General features: G+C 40.4%; 1 protein-coding gene across 4 annotated transcripts in view; it reads left to right on the forward strand.

Moving 5' to 3' along the window:
* The window catches only part of spata6 (spermatogenesis associated 6), an 81,559-nt gene that overhangs the window by 14,831 nt on the left and 41,809 nt on the right, over window positions 1-24,919 (forward strand). For 2 of the 4 annotated variants that reach the window (XM_055641811.1, XM_055641809.1), the window contains 5 exons: window positions 3,030-3,154; window positions 8,671-8,751; window positions 14,810-15,094; window positions 19,000-19,105; window positions 24,146-24,192. In XM_055641811.1, the coding sequence (XP_055497786.1) occupies window positions 3,030-3,154; window positions 8,671-8,751; window positions 14,810-15,094; window positions 19,000-19,105; window positions 24,146-24,192 (644 nt within the window). The remainder of the gene's footprint in view (window positions 1-3,029; window positions 3,155-8,670; window positions 8,752-14,809; window positions 15,095-18,999; window positions 19,106-24,145; window positions 24,193-24,919) is intronic. The other 2 variants (XM_055641810.1, XM_055641812.1) reach the window with 2 other exon arrangements.

Below are 24,919 nucleotides of genomic sequence, written 5' to 3' on the forward strand. Positions count from 1 at the left end.
CCGGAGCGCTGTGGCCGCGGACTCCCAACATCGCGGAGCTGGGGCTGCAGGCGTCCGGCTGGAGCTCCGACCTCGGCGAACTCTACCCCTGGCTAAGCGGCGCTCCAAATCCAGCGCGGCCCACAGCCCCAGCTCCGCGATGTTGGGAGTCCGCGGCCACAGCGCTGGGATACCAGCGGGGAGCGGGCAATGCCTTACCGGGTCGTCGCTGTGGATCCCAACATTGCAGAGCTGGGGCTGCGGGCGTCCGGCGCTGGATTTGGAGCGCCGCGCAGCCAGGGGTAGAGTTGCCGGGGTCGGAGCTACAACTGGCACCGCCCGCGGCCGGACGCCCGCAGCCCCAGCTCTGCGATGTTTGGAGTCGGCGGCCACAGCGCTCCGGAGCTTACCGCACGGCGACCCGGTAAGGCATTGCCCGCTCCCCGCCTCTCCAACCAGGTAGGGGATTAAGAATTAAAGTTTCCCCCTTCACCCCCCCCCTTCACATAAAAGCCCTCCAAACTAACTGACTAACATTTAAGCAATGATTTACAGATGTTTAAGTGTCTCCCCGGTCTCCGGGGAGGAGGCAGCCGCTACAGTAGTACAGACCTGGGTTGACTGTGGGTCGTTTCGGGTCAGGTTTGGTGCCAAACGCGACCTTTGGTGTGCAGACGACATCCTGGAAAAAATGTCCGGTTTTCGGAGCTTTTCGGTTTCTGAAATTTCAGATAAAAGGTTGTGCACCTGTACAAACAAAATTGGTAAGGTGGTATTCAGAGGGTGGTAGAGGGTTGCTTTTCAAATTGGATGATTGACACAACGATCAATGCTGTGCCCACTGTTGTTCATTACTATAAAGGGTTTAAATGTGAACTTGGGCTGCCTGATTAGTACGTTTGCAGATGACGGGATAGAATATAGAACAGTACAGCACATGAACAGGCTCTTCAGCCCACAATGTCTGTGCCAAACATGATGCCAAGACCATCACTTACAGTGGCTTGCAAAAGTTTTCATACCCCTTGAACTTTTCCACATTTTGTCACGTTACAACCACAAACGTAAATGTATTTTATTGGGATTTTATGTGATAGACCAACACAAAGTGGCGCATAATTGTGAAGTGGAAGGAAAATGACACATGGTTTTCAAATTTTTTTACAAATAAAAAACTGAAAAGTGTGGCGTGCAAAAGTATTCAGCCTCCCTGAGTCAATACTTTGTAGAACCACCTTTCGCTGCAATTACAGCTGCAAGTCTTTTGGGGTATGTCTCTACCAGCTTTGCACATCTAGAGACTGAAATTTTTGCCCATTCTTCTTTGCAAAATAGCTCAAGCTCAGTCAGATTGGATGGAGAGCGTCTGTGAAAAGTAATTTTCAAGTCTTGCCAGAGATTCTCAATTGGATTTAGGTCTGGACTTTGACTGGGCCATTCTAACACATGAATATGCTTTGATCTAAACCATTCCATTGTAGCTCTGGCTGTATGTTTAGGGTCATTGTCCTGCTGGAAGGTGAACATCTGCCCCACTCTCAAGTCTTTTGCAGACTCTAACAGGTTTTCTTCCAAGATTGCCCTGTATTTGGCTCCATCCATCCTCCCATCAACTCTGACCCGCTTCCCTGTCCCTGCTGAAGAAAAGCATCCCCACAGCATGATGCTGCCACTACCATGTTTCACAGTGGGGATGGTGTGTTCAGGGTGATGTGCAGTGTTAGTTTTCCGCCACACATAGCGTTTTGCATTTAGCCCAAAAACTTCAATTTCAGTCTCATCTGACCAGAGCACCTTCCTCCACATGTTTGCTGTGTCCCCCACATGGCTTGTGGCAAACTGCAAACGGGACTTCTTATGGGTTTTTTCCAACAATGGCTTTCTTCTTGCCACTCTTCCATAAAGGCCCGATTTGTGGAGTGCACGACTAATAGTTGTCCTGTGGACAGTTTCTCCCACCTGAGCTGTGGATCTCTGCAGCTCCTCCAGAGTTACCATGGGCCTCTTGGCTGCTTCTCTGATCAATGCTCTCCTTGCCCGGCCTGTCAGTTTAGGTGGACGGCCATGTCTTGGTAGGTTTGCAGTTGTGCCATACTCTTTCCATTTTTGGATGATGGATTAAACAGTGCACCGTGAGATGTTCAAAGCTTGGGATATTTTTTTATAACCTAACCCTGCTTTAAACTTCCCCACAACTTTATCCCTGACCTGTCTGGTGTGTTCCTTGGGCTTCATGATGCTGTTTGTTCACTAATGTTCTCTAACAAACCTCTGAGGCCGTCACAGAACAGCTGTATTTATACTGAGATTAGATTACACACGTGGACTCTATTTACTAATTAGGTGACTTATGAAGGCAATTGGTTGCACTGGATTTTATTTAGGGGTATCAGAGTAAAGGGGGCTGAATACTTTTCAGTTTTTTATTTGTTAAAAAAAAATTGAAAACCGTGTATCATTTTCCTTCCACTTCACAATTATGCGCCACTTTGTGTTGGTCTATCACATAAAATCCCAATAAAATACATTTACATTTTGTGGTTGTAACGTGACAAAATGTGGAAAAGTTCAAGGGGTATGAATACTTTTGCAAGCCACTGTATCTACCTACACATGACCCATATTCCTCCATTCCCTGCATATCCATTTGCCTATCCAGATGTCTTTTAAATGCCATTAATGTATCTGATTCAACCGGCACCCCCTGTATTGCGTTCCAGCCACTCACCATCCTCTGTGTAAAAAAAAATTGCCTCGCACATCTCCTTTAAACATTGCCCCTCTCTTAAAGCTATGCCCTCCAGTATTTGCCTGGGAAAAAGATTCTGACTGTCTATCCTGGCTCTCATAATTTTATATACTCCCAGCAACCTTTATTTGGGTATCCATTGCCAAATGTTCCTCTCCATGTAATATGATGATATTCATACTGTCTGGATATGGTAATTCTGTACAATCAAGCATTTTACTATGCGGTGCTGAACTGCTACTGTTAAATGGGTGAAACAAGATCAGAAATGTTAAGACATCTTCAAAATATTTATTTTCAGTGGGTGAAACACTGTCCATCTATGAGCAGAATACCAGGGAGTTTCTTTATCCGGGTCGCAAGCTAACACCGAGCTATCCTGGCATGGACAGAGAGCTGTTAATGAAGAGATCAATTGATTTTCCTGTAAGTATTTCTTACACAACATGCAGTTAATGCAGTGTATGTTACACAACAACATATTTTCACATTTCTTTCGAGCAAATAATAATCTTTAAGAGATTGAAGTCAAAATTAAAGTTTATTGTTCAGAAATGGTATGACTGCTGAAAGGGGCATTTTGCACTTTGCAACTAGTTTCAGCATCAAGTAATAACTTTAGGAATATCAAAATAGAAAAAAAAGTTTTTATTTTGATAGCTGTTGCATAATGAGCTAGGTATTTTATATAAATTGGGAAACTTTTATTTGACTAATGGCCTAGATTAAACCTGGACCCTGGAGGTAATAAATCTACTATGCTAACTTATTGCACCTCTCAATGTCCATCGTCCTTTTCTTCCTGCCTCACATCACAGCTGCTCCCGTTCTCTGCTTGCTGACAAGGCTAGAATTGACTTGTAAGTACTGTATGATGTCTTTACGTAGCACTGGTGATATGGCTCCAGTTACAGCAAATGCTGGGAATATGTATCATATGAAAGGAAAAGCAGAAGAGCTGCCAATTAAAGCAGGAAAATTGCAATTGAAATATATTAATCATTGCCTTTGCTTTCCATTGTTCTGGGTTGTCCATTTTAAGAAGCATCTTAAATGTAGGAGGTGAAATATTGAAAGTGATAGAAGAATTTAAATTTAGGGGGGCAATTAAAGCGCTTATGAAGCTTAGGAATTAGTGACCACATGTCGAATAAGTTAAAATTGGGATATATAAGAGACAAGAATGAAGAACTTAATTGGTATAAACCACCTGAAAACTCCGTACTAATTTGCTAAGTTTACATTTGTCAAATCTAATTTAAATTGATATTTTACAATAGCATAACACCAAACTATTATTCAGAAGCTTCTTAGCTATCCATAAAATTTGACCCTTAATTTGAATTTAATGCAAACAAATAGTTGTACTTTATTGATAACCACAGTAGCACATTGTGCTATTTCTACAAAAGATGATTTAAATATTTAGCTTGAAATATGAAACTATCACATTGCAATCTTTACAGGCAGGTTGCATTCACAGAAAATGGTCCGTATCGCGATTGCCCACAACTTGAACTTGTGCCAACTGTACGTGCATCAAGAAATACAAGTTGAAAATAAATAATTTTGGGATTGTTTATTTATTTTTTTCTTCATAAATTCTGTAAAAGCGAATTTTATTCTGTAACTTTTGTGTAGTGATTTGTGAATTTGGTGGATTTCCGTTACCTGAACGGCTATAATGCGGAAGCTGCTTGTATTTGAACTGAGAATGGTATATTCCTTTTTTTCTTCTTTTTGTGCATTCCACAGTGCAGAATTCAAATTATTTTGGCTAAGGGAGAGTTGATTTCCAGAACTTGCTCTCCAGAGATATATGTTGTAAAAATTAGCAGCTGATGACTTTCAAGTGTCTGGATTCCCTGCCTAAAATTGGAACTAAGGCCAATCCAATGCCAATATCAACCGTTTTTGTTGCCTGCTGCCAAATTAGGCAGAAACTGACTGTAGCATATGATACAGTGCTTAGCTTTTGGCGTTTCCGATGATCTAAACTGATCACTGGTAAATGCTCAAGAAGACGACTCTTTGTTTATCTGTCTGTCCGTCTGTCTGTCTGTCTGTCTGTCTGTCTGTCTGTCTGTCTGTCTATTTCTGTCTGTCTGTCTGTCTATTTCACTCCAACTCGGGCTTGAGTGGTGCCATCTGCTGCATGATGTCCTGCCACTCCGTTCAGTCCCCAGCCAGCATGCTAGCTCTGTCCAGAGAGTTGATGTAGTAGTATAATCAGGGTCTGAAACCATGGTGCTGTGTTGGCCATTCATCATGATGCAGTTTTATTCATAAGTAAGCTGGGCAGATGAGCAGTCCTCTCCTAGCAAGAAAGAAAGAACACAACATAAACATTTTGACATAAACATCCAGCACTTCCCACTGTGATGGAAGGCACAAAATTCCAGTCAATCTTCCTCCTGTTCGCCCGTGGTTAGGGCCCTGAACCCTCCGCAGTCGCCGCTACGGACAGCCCGATGTACAGACCCTCTTGCCGGGATGATCGAGACTCTGATGTCAGGATGGATCGGAACACTCCGCGGCTTGGAATCCCCGAATCGGCCGCTTCCGACCGGAGACCGTGGCTACATAATGCCAAGTCCACAGGACCCCGCTGTCAGAACTCTTCTTCAGGCAGCACCGTGATGTTAAAGTCTGCACCACGCCCGCGGTTAGAAGCTGCACAGACCCAGCTCCACGGTGTTAAAGTCAGCAGGCCTCCACGGTCAGAGCTCTAAAACTCGGTAAAAAATTGCAGCTCCGTGATGTTAATGTCCATGCTGTGCCTGCTGCTGAAGCTCTGGGCTCTGGGCCGGCTCCGGTCGGAAAGGCTGCACCACTCCAGTTGTTAGGTTGCGAGGGGGGCGAAAATGCGACACGGAGAAAAGTCGCATCTCCGCCGAGGTAAGTGACTGGAAACAGTTCCCCTATTCCCCCCCCCCAGCATCCCACCACATAAAACATACCAGGTGCCTTTAAACATACATTTAGACATACTGAAAATAACAAAAAGCCGAAAGAAACACACGAGCTGCTGGCAAGGCTGCCGTGCGGTGCCATCTTGGAAGATCTTTCTTCTTACTTACCAGAAATTCCATTGTCTCCCCGGCAAACCAGAAGCTTGGGTTACCTGTGCTCACCTCCTCCGATTCACTAACCCCCTCGCCACAAAGTTGCTTGCAGTTCGCTTGGTGATGAGCTGAGATTCTGGGGAGCTAGCTCAGAATGTTCATTCGGTATAAATTACTGGGCTCTGACAGTCACTTCAGGATCTGGAAATCTATTGCACAAACCGGTCTCGGCCTGAGCTGTTGTTTGTTTAACAAACCCATCTGAAAACTAAATTGCTGACAGTTATTTGGGATATTATTCAGTGCACATAGGAAACATATTGCTAAAGTGAGCGTAGGTTAAGTGTAGACTGTCAGTTTAAATGTGTTTGAAAATTGTTTTTGACGTTATTGCAAATTGAGCTATTAATATGGTTGTGCTTGTATCAGCAGCATCACAACAATGCTATTGATGTCTGTGGCCTATAAATAGCTCTATAAATTAAGAAGTTAATGATATTTTGAATCGTTGGTTTCCTGTTTTTTACCTTTTTGGTAGACAGTGATTTGCATTAAAGAAATGTTTCAAAGGCATGTCTGATGCAATTCTTTGCATAAATATATCAGTGATTGGAAGGCTGATGTAATTTCACAGGCAATGTTTGAGACCTGACTGGAGTTGGCAGACTTGCATGACACTAAAAGCTTCATGCTGCATTACCTTCAAAATTGTAGTTGAATTTTAAGGTTTGTAGGGACCTGAAAGCCTACTTTCAATTATTTTAGCATCAGATTGTAAAAGACATGTCATATCTCTTTTGTTTTGTCTGATATTGTAATAGTGGGTTGAGGAAAATGTTGTGTTATGTGGGCAGCATGATGGATTATATATTTATTTGTATGTAAAATGTCGTTAGAGTTTGTATTCATGAAATATTTTATAATGTAAACATTTCTTCAGTGGAAGATACAAACTCTTTTGTTATCATGATATATAGATGATGTATTTAAAATAGTTTTTGAAAACAAAGTTCAATATCATTATTAAATAATTCTAATAATCAACATATTCTGTTTGTCATGATATAATTGCATGTTTGTGACTGAATTATTTATGATATTTTAAGTTATTTGAAGCTTATTTAAATACCTTTCTTCAAAAACACATCTCTTTCAAGGATTAAATACTTACAGCCTATAATGTGCATTTTCTCAAGAGTCAATAGTAATCTTGAAATTAGAGCATATTTAATACAATTAAAACAATCTCTCAAGTTTTCATGATTAAATTCAGCAAGCAAAGGGTTATTAGGCAAATTGAACTTGTCACGATTTAAGAATAGAGAATCTGAATGTAAAGGAACTTGGGTCTGCAGAATATAGGATGAGGTATGTCAGCTAGGTTGGCGTTTGAGTGGTCAAGTCTGGACATGATAGATATGGATGAGAATTCAACAGCAAATTAAAACTAGGGCAATGTTAAGGAATGGAAATAAACAAATTGGTGAAGCCACAAATATGCCATTGAAGCTCAGTGTGGGGCCAGATGTAATAAGTTTTCAACAGTATGAGGCAGTGGCCAGGAAGAGGAATATGCTGAGTTTCTCCAGCGTTTTTGTGTAACCTTCGATTCTCCAGCATCTGCAGTTCCCTCTTAAACAGAGGAATATGATTAATAGTTGAGGATCGTTGGCTCGATGAAAAGACAGTGGTCTCACCCAAAGTGGGAGAGAGTATAGATTAGAACTGCGGATAAAGGAACCAAGATAAAGACGTGGCCACAACTGAGCAAATCAATAGATGCAAATATATAAAAGGAGCGAGAGTTGAGGGAATTCGAATGTTTTGTTGAAGTGACTTGTGACTTGGGTAGTAGAAATACAGAGGTCACAGAAGGTACAGAGTAGGTGGCTATGAATAAGGGGAGTAAAGTTTACTTGGATGGCAAAGTTAAGCCAAGCTGGCAGGGCAGTGAATGCAGGCGAGATTAATAGTGATTGGGATGGAGATTGAAATCACTGAGGGCAGGAATGAGAGTAAAAGTCACAGCAATGTAGGATATTAGGTGATAAACTTGGCATAGATCTTCAATATGTAGTGGTAACAAAATAGATTAAGATTTTTCCAATTGAAAATTGTATACAAAGTTGTCAGATGAGTGTCAACTTCGCTACGGGTATTATGGGGAGAAGGCAGGAGAATGGGGTTAGGAATGAGGGATAGATCAGCCTTGATTGAATGGCGGAGTAGACTTGATGAGCCGAATGGTCTAATTATGATGTTATGATGAGTAAGTGACAAACCAAGCTGTCTCACCGTACTAATGTTCTGTATTAAAATTGTTACCCTCATGTATCTTAACCTAAAAGTCTGGAAAGCTATAGAGAAACAGCACTACATGATTTTCAGGGATTTTCCACCAAAGTTAATAGGATGATTAGAAGAGTCCTTGCCGAATTTCATTCCTGTCATTTTCTGAGTGCAAATATTTATTCAGCCTCAATTCAGTGGCAAAGAAATTGCATTTACATATCCATATAATTACTTTCTCAGGAAATCACACCTGTTTTGATCTACAAATAATTGATTTAAAAGTGAATTTGTGTGACATAATGGGCAGAAATGGCAGCTAAATAAGGTCCCAAAGATGAAATAATTAGTTGTTGTCTATGTATTTAGTAGTTAGAGAGAGGAATACTGAATGATATTGAGAGAGTATTTATCTCCAGAAATAATAGTTACAGACTGAGTTACTGTCAGTACATGATTTTCTGTAATTGGAGAATTTATAAAAAGTGCATCATTGCAGAAATTGTGATTACATATGTTATAACCCTTGTGATACTATGTGAGATGTAGATTTTAGTTTCTGATGTTATTTGGTCTTTTCTCCTGCAGGGTATAGCACCCCGACTGGAATTTTCAACAACTTCAATTATCAAAGAATGCCCTCTCAACTCCATACACATTGAATATGAGGTGAGCTTCACATTGATTAATTGTATTATGACTAAAATTAATAGTATTTGCTCAGTTTTTTAAAAATTAGTATTCGTGTGTCTGGTCGGCTATATTTCTAGTAAATGAGGACACAAGCCATGCGAGTTGTACATGTTAAAATTGGATAAGATGTACAGTGCCCTCCATAATGTTTGGGACAAAGCCCATCATTTATTTAGTTGTCTCTGTACTTCACAATATTAGATTTGTAATAGAAAAAAAATCACATGTAATTAAAGTGCACATTGTCAGATTTGAATAAAGGCTATTTTTATACATTTTGGTTTCACCATGTAGAAATTACAGCAGTGTTTATACATAGTCCCCCCATTTCAGGGCACCATAATGTTTGGGACACACAAATGTATTGTAAATGAAAGTAGTCATGTTTAGTATTTTGTTGCATATCCTCTGCATGCAATGACTGCTTGAAGTCTGCGATTCACGGACATCACCAGTTGCTGGGTGTCTTCTTTGGTGATGCGCTGCCAGGCCTGTATTGCAGCCATCTTTAGCATATGCTTGTTTTGGGGGCTAGTCACCTTCAGTTTTCACTCCAGCATATAAAAGGCATGCTCAATTGGGTTCAGATCAGGTGATTAACTATACACTTCAGAATTCATTATGCTACTACCATCAGCAATCAATGAAGATAAGTGAGTCATACATGCCCAGGCCATAACACCCTCGACCGTGTTTCACAGATGAAGCGGTCGTTTTGGATCTTGGGCAGTTCCTTCGATCCTCCATACTTTGCTCTTATCATCACTCTGATGTAAGTTAATCTTCATCTCATCTGCCCACAAGACCTTTTTCCAGAACTGTGGTTGCTCTTTTAAGTACTCCTTGGCACACTGTAACCTGGCCATCCTATTTTTGCAGCTAACCAGTGGTTTGCATCTTGTAGTGTAGCCTCTGTATTTCTGTTCATGAAGTCTTCTGCGGACAGTGGTCATTGACAAATCCACACCTGACTCCCGAAGAGCATTTCTGATCTGTTGGCAGGTGTTTAGAGGTTTTTCTTTATTATAGAGAGAATTCTTCTGACATCACCTGTGAAGGTCTTCCTTGGCCTGCCAGTCCCTTTGCGATTAGTAAGCTCACCAGTGCTCTCTTTCTTCTTAATGATGTTCAAAACAGTTGATTTTGGTAAGCCGAAGGTTTGGCTGATGTCTATAACAATTTTATTCTTGTTTCTCAGTCTCATAATGGCTTCTTTGTCTTTCATTGGCACAACTTTGGTCCTTGTGTTGATAAACAGCAATAAAAGTTTTCAAAGGTGATGGAAAGACTGGAGGAAAGATTAGGTGCTGAGAGCTCTCTTATACCTGCATTAAGGAGGCAATTGAACACACCTGAGCAATTACAAACGCCTGTGAAGCCATGTGTCCCAAACATTATGGAGCCCTGAAATGGGGGGGGGGACTATGTATAAACACAGCTGTAATTTCTACATGGTGATACCAAAATGTATAAAAATTACCTTTAATAAAATCTGACAAAATCTAATAAAAGTGTGCACTTCAACCACATCTGAGTTTTTATAATTATACATCTCAAATTGTGGAGTACAGAGGCAAATAAATAAATGATGGGTCTTTGTCCCAAACATTATGGTGGGCACTGTATACATTGCTTAAAGTGTTTTGGATTACTGCTCCTGTCAGTTGTGTGTTATGTCCTTCTATTTAAAATAGTTATTTCCTTAATTCTTATTTGTTTTTTCTGTTGCACATCGCATGAATGATTTTTGAAACCAACAGAACTGGTCCTTAAGATTTTGAGAGCTAGCGGAATCTATTTATTGTGCTGCCAAGCATTTGGGGAGTTTGTAGAAAGCTCCGTAAGTGGACTGGATTTTGCAGGAAATTGAACTCACCTTGGAGTTTTATGGTAGAGCACCTTGTTGCAGACCATGCTGGTCAGACATATCAAAAGGAGTTCTCCTCCTCCAATGCTGTCGACAAAGAAGAACCGCTATTAAAAATTAAAGGAAGCGTTGGTATAGTTTGATCAGTTCCAATTATTTGATTTTACTTTAATGTTTTTGAGGGTTTTGGTTTAATATATTTTCTTAATTTTAATTTTCAAGTCTAATAGTTTGTTCATTAATACTTCTGGATTTGATTGTTAACAGACTCGATAGCCATCTGTCAAAGATCATCTTTCTCAGCAGTTTTGTGGTGGGGCTTGTTCTGCCTCCCAAATGACAGGATTTTGTGGTGGGGCTTGTTCTGCCTCCCAAATGAAAATGTAAAACGTTTACAGATTTCAAAGCCTCTCAGGAAGGACCAACTAGCTACAAATGGGTCTGATCATGAATGTTTTGCTGATTTGAGTATCATGGAAATCTTTGCTATCTTCCAGAAAGCTTTTAAAATGAATTTTGAGGATGGTGAAGAATAGGACTTTAATTCTGTAAAAAAAAAAGTTAACAAGAGAAAATAGACAAGTTATTGACCAATAAGGATTTCTTGAATGTCCACACTTTCAGAGCCAAGAGTTCCATCAGAATAAGGATTGAAGCTAATTCAATGATGTTTGATCTGGTATTTTGTTGGTTCACATGCTTGATGAATGGTGTTTTATCATTAATGTTTTATTATTATTAATGTTTAGAGTTTTCTGAGTCATTCGTAACTGTCACTGTATGTCATGTTGTTACTTGTGGGCAGAGCACCAAGGCAAATTCCTTGTATGTGAATACTTGGCCAATAAACTTACTTACTTACTTACTTATTCATACCTGGACTTTCAGAAAGTATTCGATCAGGTTCCACATAGGCGATTAGTGGGCAAAATTAGGACACATGGTATTGGGGGTAGAGTGCTGACATGGATAGAAAATTGGCTGGCAGACAGGAAACAAAGAGCAGGGATTAACGGGTCCCTTTCAGAATGGCAGGCAGTGACTAGTGGGGTACCGCAAGGCTCGGTGCTGGGACCGCAGCTATTTACAATATATATATTAGCGATTTAGATTAAGGGATTACAAGTAACATTAGCATATTTGGAGATGACACAAAGCTGGGTGGCAGTGTGAACTGTGAGGAGGATGCTATGAGAATGCAGGAGGACTTGGACAGGTTGGGTGAGTGGGCAGATGCATGGCAGATGCAGTTTAATGTGGATAAATATGAGGTTATCCACTTTTGTAGCAAAAACAGGAAGGCAGATTATTATCTAAATGGTATCAAGTTGGGAAAGGGGGAAAGTTCAACGGGACCTGCCGGTTCTCTGGATACTTTCAGGAGAGAGCTAGATAGGGCTCATAAAGATAGCGGAGTCATGGGATATGAGGAGAAGGCAGGAACGGGTGTTGTGTGGATGATCAGCCATGATCACATTGAATGGCGGTGCTGGCTCAACGGGCCGAATGGCCTACTCCTGCATCTATTGTCTATTGTCAAACATTCATAATTGTCTGTCTTGTTGTTCCATTTCAATAACTAGAGTCATGGTGATACAGTGTGGAAACAGGCCCTTCGCTCAACTTGCCATACCGACCAACATGTCCCAGCTACACTACTCCCACCTGCCTGCGCTTGGTGCATATCCCTCCAAACCTGTCCTGTCCATGTACTCTCTTAACTACTCTTGGCCTCTTCCACTGCCAGGTTGAGGCTAAATGCAATTTAGAGGAACAGCATCTATAATTCAACTTCAGTAGTGTACAATCCAATGGCATGAATATTAAATTATTTAATTTCAGGTAATCCGTCCCTCCTCAGTCCCTCCATCCACCCAGATCTTCCCACACATACCCTTCTTTCTCACAGCACCCCATCCCCTTTCACTCAGCTTCTTCCTCATCCACTACATCTGCCCATCACTCACACAACTCTCCCCATCAAGTCTTTCCCTCTACTTACTGCTCTCATCTGCCCAACCAACCTCCGTTATTAGGTCCCGTACTCCACCTTCCTTTCCCATCAGATTCCATTATCTCTAGGCCCTGATTACTTCCACCACTACACCAATCACATCTCAATCTGTTATTATCCACACCCTTCTCCCCCCCCACCTGACTCCATCCACCAAACCACACCTCTTCTCCTGGATTTGCCTATCGTGTACTAGCTTTTTCCCCACCCCTTTTTAATACTGGCTGCCTTCCATTCGCACCAGAGGAACGGTCCTGAAAGATCAATTGATCATTTCCTTCCACAGCCTAACCTAAAGGGCCTGTCCCACTTGCATGCGATTGCGTGCGTTTGGCGCGGCCGGCCGGAAGCGAAGGTCGCGCATGACGTAATTTACGTATATAAAGGGGGGTTGCTGTCTGCTAGAACGACATGTGCTGAAGATCAGCAGCAAAAATCTCACACCACAAACAGAGGACCACCACTGCAGGAACTGATCTAATAAAAGGAGGATATATGTATGTTAATGGAAGATTTTGTATGTGAAATTAGTAACACTGTGATAATAATAATACCTCACACCTCGGACTTTCTTTGAAATGCCATATTTTAAAAGTGGTTAAATGCCTTTGTCTGCTTTATATGACATTTCATGACACATTTTGCAATTCAATGCAGTTCAATGTCTGTGTGTGTTTTATTTATCTAATAAATCGAGGCTTTTATATGAGATGCATTCCATGATTAGACGTGGTTTCCATATGTGTGATCAATGCCATGATTAACTAACTGCTTTTTCCACTACACGAAAAGGTTACACTGAAGTTTAATAATTAAGTTGTAGGTGAAGTTATTTGCGACAAATACAAAGACCCACGACTTTATAAGAATTAATTTGTTTATTTAGTGCAAGCAACAAATAACGTATTGAAAAACAAGAAACTAATTTTTAATGTGCAACACAAGTCAACAGAATATTGTTTAATTAGTGCAAGCAAATAAATGACGTATTGAAAAACAAGAGGAAATAAAACTTTAATGTGCAACCCAAGTAAACAGAATGGTGATGATTTTCAAATCGCACACGCTTTAATTGCTGACGCGATAAAGGCAGGCCGACTGGTTTTGGGCGTCGCGCGGTGATGTCACCTTTTCATGGTCTATATTCTCTTCATCATTTGCTAACGCATTACCTTTATATCTTCAGCAAACACGCCCACACTGCACTTGGTCCTTTCTTCCATCATCTATGTTGATGTACTTTTCCAGCCAATGTACTCTTCTGCATTTACCTTTTTATGGCACCTTATCAAAAACCTTCTGGAAATTCAAATATATTACAAATATTGGTTCTCCTTTCCACCTTGTCTGTTTCAAATTTGTCAAATGTAATTTCCCTCTCATAAAACCAAATTGACTTCATTTGATTGACTTATCTAAATGGCTTCCTATTATCTCCTTATTAATAGTTTATAGCACTCTCCCAATTCTAGCATTTTCCTCATTTCTTTCCAAATGCTTATTCCTCCTTGTTTTGGTTTGTTTTCTTCTTTCCATACATTGTTGTTTCTGGATTTGTTTTTCTTATTTTATTTTCATGCTGGTTGTAATATTTTTTCTACTTTCATAAGCATTTCATAATGCATAAATGAGAGACCAGAAAACAAGAGGATTTGCACGGTTATATTAATAATGGGAAGCATATTTTTTCTGCAAGGAAGAGAACCAAAGGAAACATAAATAATGTTCCCAAACAAAGTGCAACCTTTTTGGTGTTGTCTTTTTGAATATGATTTTTATTTTTGGAAATAGTAACCATTTTCCATGAAATGTAAAGTAAAAGCATTTTTAGTTACTTTTATTTTTCTGCTAATGTAATCCTATTGTTAAATTATACAATGAATCTTTGCAAATGCAATTAACATACTTAACGATTTGCTAAGCCAGCACTGTGAATATTATTACTGTCTCAAATTCTATTTTCCTCGTTTTTGTGATGTCTTGATTTTGAGTGAAAGACTAAAAATACGTGACTAAAAAACACATATTTATGTGTTCACATTTCCCTCTTTTTTGAAGATTGTAAAGATAGTGTTATAGGTTTGATAGACATCTACAAAGTATTGTGATGTTATTTTTTATTAATTGTCACTGTGAAAAATAATCTTTTTTAGGAGGATAATATGAAGTTGGAACCAGAGACCTCTCCAGTCAGGCAATCCATGACAAAATCATCAAAGAGAAAAACGTGCCGTGCTGAATGCCCAAGAAAATTCAGCAAATATAACCGCTACAAAGAACCCACAATAGCTTCTAGGACACGGTCTCCATCACCATATACTAAACGACGAATGGCAGCACTCTCAGAGGATGCGAATCAGAGACTTGCACACTTAAATCTGGGACCTTATCAATTTAAAAAGGAAACGGATAGCACACCTCCATTTGTAATAAGACACGTATGTGATCATAATTAGTCATTAACAAAATGTTATGGTAAAAGGACAAAAGGAATTGTATAATACAGAAATGGGCTCTTTGGCCCACCACATCCACTCTGATCTTTTTGCTCGGCTTTACTAATCACATTCGCCCTCATTAGCTCATATCTTGCCTATTAAATGCCTATCTAAAGGGCCTGTCCCACTTGGACGACCTAATCTGCGAGTTCTGGCGGGTTTGCCCTCGACTCATACTCGCAGCATGGTTGACACAAGGTCGTAGGAGGTCTTTGTAAAGGGCCTGTCCCACTTAGGAGACCTCCACAGCGACCTCTGGCGACCTTGCCTGCGACACAAAAAAAAATCAAGGTCGCAGGCAAGGTGATCTACGACCTCCTGCAACCTTCTACGACTTCTTACGACTATGTTGAAGACCTCCTTCCACCTAAAATGCAACTACTGCTGTTTGCAGTAGCCCTTTTGCTTCAGCAACCTTTTAAAAAAGGCAAAAGGGGTGAAAGAGCAAGGGTTAAGAGGAAGCACAAGAAGAGGTGTCAATGGGTGAATGGAGATGATGTGATGGACTGTCCCAGTACACCAGATGACTGGAAGAGAGTGGCGCTGGGCTTTGACAAAAGATGGAACTTTAAGCACACATGTGGGGCAGTGGATGGCAAGCATGCCATTCTTGTCCCTGTCCCTGAACCCCTCATTTTCTTTATCGTACAGGATGGCATTCTGCTGGAACCATTCTTCAAGGTCCCACTCCTGCTGCCTGGTGAAGGTTTAGGGCATAACCTTCCTCCAGCCCTTCCTCACCACCAATGGGGCATCTGCCTCTGATGCTGTGTCAGACACAGGAGAAAGGGCTGCTTTGCTGCCTTCAAATGAGGCAGTGAAGGATGGGGCGGTGGTGGGGACATATATTACCACCCTGGTCTCCTCCTCCAGGGGTCACTCATGCAGGGCTACCTCCTCCTGCACTATCACCTATTGTGGCATCTCCTGCCACTCCTCCTCCTGGGTGGGCAACACCTGCATGGCAGGTTTTTTTGAGGCTTGTGCCCTCCCCCTGCGCTGCTGCCTTTTTGGTGCCATCTCTAAAACACGTCTTCTCTCCAAAAAACTCTCCAGCTATGAATGAACATGCCCTGGAGTGACAGAGGTCACGTGCTGCTGTTTAAATCACCTTTTTATCCTACTGACCTTTTTTTCACCCCGGAGTTATTACCCTCGACTACCTACGACTATCATCATGACCTGCTACGACCAGCTACGACTAGACCTATGACTAAAAAAATATAGATTTTTCCCACGGCGACCATGATGAAAAAACGGCGTGACCTAGATGAAGCCTCGACCACGCGGAGACTTCTTTCAACCATGAAGGAGAGTGACCAAAACCTCCTACGACCTCATGGCGACCTTCCCGATCATGGGTCGCAGGCAAGGTCGCTGTGGAGGTCTCCTAAGTGGGACAGGCCCTTAACGCTCTTCATGCTCGAGAGTAGACCCCGTGTACTTGAGGCCTCGGCTAGGTGGCGGCGTATTTTTCAACATGTTGAAAAATGCCTGCGAGAAAAAGGTCGCCATGGAAAAAAATCGATACTTTTTTTACTCATAGGTTTAGTCGTAGTACGTCGGCATGTTAGTCATAGGTAATCGAGGGTAGCCGAAGGTAGTCATAGATAGTCTTCATCATAGTTGAAGGAGGTCATCTTCACTCTCCACTATTCGGTGTCCAATTTTCCGATGTTAGTCATAGCTAGTCGAAGCAAATCTTCAACATAGTCGAAGGAGGTCTTCTACATAGTCGAAGGAGGTCTTCTACATAGTCGAAGGAGGTCTTCAACATTACATTTTTTCAAACTCTCCTAAACTCTTCTAAACTCGCCAATTAGGTCGCCCAAGTGGGACAGCCCCTTAAATGTCTTTTAAGGTTTGTAATTATCTTCTAGAAATACATTCCAGATATAAATCACTCTCTGTAAATGCAGCTTTTCCCTCAAATCCCTTTAAAATGCCTTCCTCTCACCTTAAAATCATGTCCTCTAGTTTTTGAGATCTTTGACATAGGAAAATGATTCAGAATATTTATCCTATCCATACCTCTTAGAATTTTATGTATCTCCATGAGACCACATTTCAGCCTTCTTTGGTCCTGGGAAACCAAGAACAGCCTAATTTATCTCTTCCCATAACTAAAGTACTACAATCCAGGAAGAATCCAGGTGAATCTCCTCTGCATTCTCTCCAGCATAATGGAGATTGCTGGTTGCTGTCTGTCTTCTTAAAAATTATCTCCGAATATAAATTAAAAAGGAGACATATTTAAACATTTGGAATTAAAAGGCTTTGATTTTGGGAAAAAAAACTGCTCAATGTGCTAATTTGAGAGCATCTAATTCACAACAATCTAATCACAGATTGATCAATTACAAGTGATGGACATTAACTTGAGGTCCTTGGTTTATGAATAAAACAGGAGCTTTCTAAAAAAAAATCAATATGCACTTGGAATGTGTTGAGTCCTTCAATTATGCATAGATTTTCTTTTTGTTATTGCCATCTGAATTCAGAGAAAATATTTACCAACATTTACCATGGCTAACTTCTGATTAAAATTTGAGTGAATTCAATCCAGGTTTTATAAAATGGACTCTGTACATCACAGTGTGGACACCAGTACTTGTGCAGAGCAAATAGATTATCACAAATCATTATTTGTGTCAACCAATTTTTATCTTAAATATGTCAGGCTCGCAAAATAGTGATCTGGGTTCTGCAGTCAGTATGAGGTAACAGTACTCACTGCTGATCATAATTATAAACTTGTATACTTACCTTCAGTGATCTTACTAACAAAAACCTTGACAAAATGTTCCTCAGGACTATTGTTTCACATGGTTATAAACATAACATTGTGTGACACAGTCAAGTAGCCCTAAACAAAAATTAAAAACTGGCATACCCCCAGCGTCAGCCTGAATTGTTAAGAGAGAGATAGTGGTATTTTTTTAAAATTATAAATATTTTCCTAAAAAATAATTAGCAAGCCATTAAAGTTTTAAAAAGTCCAGAAAATAATGTAAAATGTCTTTAAATTAACATGCTAATTAAAATTTGTTGTTTGTGTCTTTTTGAGCCATTCTTTCCCCATTATAATGCTTTTGGAATGTTGTTGGAAAGCTTTCCTCGTATCACTTTAGACAAATTCATCAACAGAGTTAAATAGTAGAAGTTTATTATGTTCAGCCTCCATGTCGATTCTTGTGCTGATTTTACTGTTGGAGTACACTACAGCCTGCAGTGTTGCATTAAACCATTGAGGCAGCTTCAGGATTTTTTTGCATTAAACCATGAACATGTGGTAATCCCAAAGTTGCTGTCAGTTTTACAGAGTAATAGGACCTAATGTCAGAAATTCTGCTTGCATTGCCTAAAAATCCAGAGCGTTGTCTGAATGTTTTGCCTTCCTCTTGGATCATTAGAACTGGTGGCTCTGTGTTAAAAGCTAGAGATGTATGCACAAAGATTGAACACAAAATCTCGGATGATACCACAGTAAATTATTAAAATAGTGCTGCATTGTAGAAGATGTTATCTTTCCGAGAAAATTGTACCTGTTTAGTTTGAATTAAAAGATACCAAACAGCAATTTGAAGAACATTTTATGCTGTTCCAGCTAACATTTATGCTTCAACCAATTCTATCAATGTAAATTAACTGGCCTTTCAACACTGAGATGCTATCTCTGTTTTCCGATACAATTGGACTATGAGTGGATTGCCAAACTATTAATTGATAGTAATTGACAATACTTTATAGTATTCTTTGGGTAAATGGATTGGATTGGATTCTAAAAATATATAAATAAATGTAAATTGTTAGTATATTTAATTAAATTTTTGTTTGTATTTCAGTTTGATCATAAGTTGTTGCCCACTGATGATTTGTGCATAACTACATCGCTTTCTTCAAAACCAAGTTTTCAAAAGAATTGGCCTCTGGGTTCATCATTTGGTGATGGTAGGAGCAAACCTTCTTTATTTTAATTTTTTGTTTAACATTTTGCAGGTTAATTATTATTGTATTTTGTCATACCCACGTTACTCAGTAGATAAGAATCTAGAAGATTGTAACTTAGTTAGCCAGGGACTTAAGATTTTATCTGTTGCGGGTTGGCTAATATCTTGCCTTGGTCGTACCATTGTGGTAATGTTAAACTAGCCATGGAAATTAAATCACCAAGTAACAATCCAAATTGCTCTGAGAATCCCATGAACCTAGAATCCAAAAAAGATGGCTTAATAAATTATCACAATGAGGGCACCAGCAAAGGTGCACTTATAGGTCAGAACGAAGAATGATTAATGCAACATTTTAAAATATAATATTATAGATAATTTCTAATGGATATTGCAACATGCATTAGAGTTAATTTTGATTCAGTTAATATAAAGGTAATACAGAATTGTACAGGCTCCAAAGAGATGATGCAAGCATTATTATGAATGATTAACAAACTTTCAATACAAATATACTGGCTCTGGTGAAACAGAGTTGGAGTGCCCTTGGGCAGTCAATGACCCTTGTAAATTACCTTAACCTGCTTATTTCTAAAGTTAAGCTGATATTGTCAACCTTGCTCTTTGCTGTGTCAGCGCAAACAACCCTGCCCTGGGCAGATGGTTTTAATATGTGTGTATGTGGTACTTCACCCTTTAGCTTGAAAGATGCCTTATAAACCCAAAGCTTATTTTCTTGCCAATTCTACATATTACGTGACCTCGAGCAATTGGGTCAAACTTGGAAACTAAATTAGTTTGCTGTTTTTGTAAAAAATAGCACATGAAATGATTATTTTAAGCAGGGAGCAATCTCTGGAGACCCCTCATTGTTTGAGAACGTCCTGCAAAGCAAAGCTGAGCATTTACCAAATTAATTTGCTCATGGCAAAATAAGAGCCAGCAATGCAGAAGTTGATAGTTTCCTGATTTTATTGTTTTTATTCACTTTGATTTAAATGGAGATTCAACAAGTTCAGCATAGTTGTCAGGATCAGCTGACCCTATCATTGAAGGGAGCTTCTGGGATGCAGAAAAGTGGAGTTTTATTAGCAACTACTTTAACTGATTTTTATTTTTACCTTTTTGACATACTACATAGAATTTATAAAATAGAGCATAGAACAGTCCCTTCAGCCCACAATGTTTGTGCCATACATTATAACAAGTTAAACTAATCTCCTCTGTCCGCATGTAATCCATATATCTGCATTCCTTATACATCCACATCCATCCATTCCTCGCATATTCATCTAAAAGCCTCTTAAATATTGGCTGCATATTCATCTAAAAGCCTCTTAAATACTTGTATCGGGCTCCATTAGCACTCCTAACAATGTATTCCAGACACCCACCACCCACTATATAAAAAAGAATAAAGTGCCCCGCACATCTTCTTTAAACTTCACCCTTTCTCATCTTAAAACTGTGCCCTATAGTTTTTAATATTTCCAACCTGGGAAAAGGTTTCCGACTGTCTACCCTATTTATGTCTCATCATATTTATACTTCCATCAGGTCTCCCTGCAGCCTCCAATTGCTCTCATTCATTCATTTTGCATGTCACTATTACGGAGGAAGACTACACAACAATGGTGGGTCAGTTAGTGCCTTATTTTAGTTGGCCATTGAACCTATGACATGACAACAAATCAATCCCCATATGTCCAAATTAATAATCAACAATAAGACATCAGCATCAGAAATGCATCCCTATTGCATGACATTAGCTTATATAAATAACATTAATATCTTTGTTTGTTTACATTAATAATATATATTATTGGCCTGAACTTGTTTGGAGACAACATTGTTATTTGGACTCAAGTAACTGCAACTGCTGAAATCTTGAGCAAAACACAAGGCAGCATCTGAGGAGGGAATGGATAGGTGATGTTTCGGGTTGGGACCTTTCTTCAGACTGATTGCATTAGGGGAGAGAAAGCTACAATAGAAATGGGGGTGGACAAACCTTGGCAATGAACACAAGTTGGCAGATGAACACAAGTGAGGGAAGGTTGATTGGCAGATGGATGGACAAAGGCTGAGATGAAAAGTAGACAAAAGTGTGTCAGTTAAGGAGAGAACGGGGAGGGGGGAAGCGAAGAAGAGGGACATGATTGTGGGAGGTGGGCATGCACAGGGGTGGGGCACAGGAAATAGAGGGGGTAGGGGGGTTACAAAATTGGAGAATTCTTTGTTCATACTGTTGGATTGTAAGTCACCCAAATTGAATATGTAGTGCTGTTCCTGCAGTTTGAGATGGCCATGGAGTAGGCGCAGGAGAGGAAGGTCAATATGGGCATGGGAGTTAAAACTAGCAACCGGGAGATCCATCAGCATTTGGCAGAACAACCATAAGGTTTTGGCAAAACGGTTGCCTAGTCTACGCTTGGTCTCTCCAAAATAAAGGAAGCCACATCGAGAGCACTGAATGCAGTAGATGAGGTTTGAAGTGTTACATATTTCACCTAGAAGGGCTGCTGGCTCGTTGAGTGGAGGTGAGGGAGGAGGTGTAGGGACAGGTTTTAAATCTCTTATGGTTGCAGAGGAAATACCTGGGAGGAGGCAGTTTGGGTGGGAAGAAATGAGTCCAGCAAGGAGATGCAGCGCAAGTGACCTCTGTGGAAAGAGATGGGGATGGGAAGATGTGCTTGATGGTGGGATCCTGTGAAGGTGGTGGAAATGGTGGAGAACGATGTAATGAGAAAAAGGGTCCTGATCCGAAGTGTGGCCTATCCATTCCCTGCACAGATGCTTCCTGACTTGTGTTTTGTTATTTGGACTTTTCAACTGCTCATTTATATAATCCAAATTTTCTGGAATTTAGCTTCCTCTGTGGTATGTTGATGTCAGTGCTGGATTAATGACCAGTTTTACAAGGCTTAGCCTGCAGATCAACCACACGTAACTGAGCAGAAATGCTATGAATTAGATTAAGATATGGAACTAAGAGTAATGTGAGCTGTAACTTCTGAAATCAGTGTAATTAATTTATTTAAATTAAAAAATTAAATGCCTCTAAAAATAATTGTAAAAGTTAATCTGATTTCTGCACATTCTCATCACATGTGCTTTATCAGTTTTCATGCAGAACCTTGAAATGGGCAGTGTAGATAATAGTGGACTCGCAACTAATCACTCATCAATTTCATCAACTTCACCATTAAGTTCTATCCTGCCCTCAAATTCACTAGGCCCATTTTGGACCGCACTTTCCTCTTTCTTGGACTCACTGTCACCATCTCATGAGACAAACTATCCACTGACAATTACTACAAATCCCGCTAAGTCACACAGCTATTTACGATACACCTCCTCCCACTTTGCCTCTTCTATGGATGCCATAGTTTTCTCTCAGTTTCTCTGTCTCTGCCCCATTTTTACTTAAGATGATGCTCTCCATTACAGGACATCTAAGATGTCCTCCTCTGTCAGGCAATGGGAATCCCCCCCCCCTCCCCCCCCCATCTGTGGTTGATGAAAATCTCACCTGCATATCCTTCATTTTCTGCATTTTTGATCTCACCCCACTTCCCCAGATAACAGAGTAGAGATCCCATTATCCATACCTTTTTGTCCCACCGATCCCCTCATCTAGCTCATCATTTTTTTTTACACTTCCGTCAGCAACAATGCGATTGCACCACAAGTCACTTCCTCTAACCACCTCTATATGCTTTCTGCCGGTACACTCCATTATTCCCTGGTTTGCTTAACTATCCCCACCCATCCCTCCCTGTCTCAAGGTGTGTAACACCTATCCCTACGTCTCCTCGATCATTATGGTCTAAGGACCTAACCAGCCCTTCCAGGTGATTCACTTGCATGTCTTCCAACCTCCTCTACATTGGTGAGATCAAATGCAGACTGGACGACTGTTTGCCGAGCACCTGTGCTCTAACTGCCATGTCTATCCAGAGCTCCCTGTTGTAAGTAACTTTAATTCCCCTTCCATTACCAACACAGAGTTGGCTGGCCTTGGTTCCTCCACTGCCAAGGTGTGGTTAAATGCAATTTTGCAATTTCAGAAAAACTACTTCCCCACTGCCCCTTTGTCTATACTTTTATCTTTCCAGATCCTCTCATACACACCCAGTTTCAGCACCCTACCCTCTGCAGCTCCCATCACCTAGTTTCTTCCCCCCCCCCTTCCCCTGACTCCCATCCCTGAGTTGCTGCTGCACCCACTGAGTTTCTCCAGCAATTTTGTGTACCTTCGATTTTCCACCATCTGCAGTTCCTTCTTGAACACGGTGAATCTCTGGAATTCTCTGCCACAGAAGGTAGTTGAGGCCAGTTCATTGGCTATATTTAAGAGGGAGATAGTTATGGCCCTTGTGGCAAAAGGTATCAGGGGGTATGGAGAGAAGGCAGGTACAGGATACTGAGTTGGATGATCAGCCATGATCATATTGAATGGCCTCGAAGGGCCGAATGGCCTACTCCTGCACCTATTTTCTATGTTTCTATCCCCCATTCCCCCCTCCTCTCCCTCTATTCCCTTATCTCCCCCACTCTCCCTCCTCACTTCCCCCACTTTCCCCAAAGCAATATTCCACAACGTTACCCCAAAACTACCCGTTCCCCCAACTCAATGTTCCACCACTCACCCATAGCCCCCAACTGTGCAGGGGCTGCTTGGTTCGCATTATTCAAAATTCAGTGTACTGTGCCTTTACAATATTTTTTTAAATGCACCTTCCCTCCAAAAAAAGGAATAGCAACAGCACTTTCTAGTGCTGGCATCCATGCTGCCAGAAATTTAAAAAAAGAGATAGCAACAGCACTTTCTGGTGCTTGCAGCCTGGCTGGACTGACTGTGCCGAGATGAGAGAGAGAGAGAGAGAGAGAGAGAGAGAGAGCGCTTTGTACGAGGTGACTTGATTGTATGACTCGATTCTTCTCCTAACAATGGGAATTACACAAGTGTCTTATAAACATATTCGGGGCATGGAGTTTTTTTGAAAGAATTGGCAGTCATTATATATTTGTTTTTCAGATCCATCACTATGCGGAAGCTACAGACCCAACAAGACTTCAGTAAATGTATTTTTATTTAAATTTTTCCAGAAAACTGCACATAATTAGTAACGATTGATTTAGTTTGTGGTACGTGAGCCTGTGTTAGTTTAATATTGAAGGTCATGAAAAACTGAAATGTCAATTAATTTTCATCTTTATATTAATTATTTCTTCAACTGTACTGAATGTGGATAAGAAACATCTGCTTCATTAGAAATGTTTATATATGGATATTTTATTTGAGGACTCCTCCAAACAAAAAATCTGTTATTATGTTTGTTTCAGTTTAATTCTATTTATATTCATCGTTTCTTATGTCATTTAGCTACATTGCATGAAAATTGTCCCTTCGTCTTGTTCATGCTGACTAAGTTGACTAAGCTAGTCTCACTTGCCTTGCACCTAATCCATATCCATCCAAACCTTCCCAATCTATATACTTGCCAAAGTGTCTTTTAAATGTCTGAATTGTACCTGTCACTACCACTTCCTCTGGCAGCTCCTTTCAAGTATGCTCCACCATCCGATAAAAATATTGCTTCTCGCGTCCTTAAATCTATGCCATTCAGTTTTTGACTCCCTTACCTTGGGGAAAAGAACTTTATCCTCCTTGTGATTTTATATGCCACTATATGGTAATTCCTCAGCCTACAGTCCAGGGAAATAAGACCCAGCCTGCTAGTTTATTTTACAGATTAAATCCTCTAGACCTTGAAACATCCTTGCAAATCTCCTTTATACATTTTCCAAA

The sequence above is a fragment of the Leucoraja erinacea genome, chromosome 10, assembly GCF_028641065.1.
Source record: "Leucoraja erinacea ecotype New England chromosome 10, Leri_hhj_1, whole genome shotgun sequence".
Classification (NCBI taxonomy): Eukaryota; Metazoa; Chordata; class Chondrichthyes; order Rajiformes; family Rajidae; genus Leucoraja; species Leucoraja erinaceus.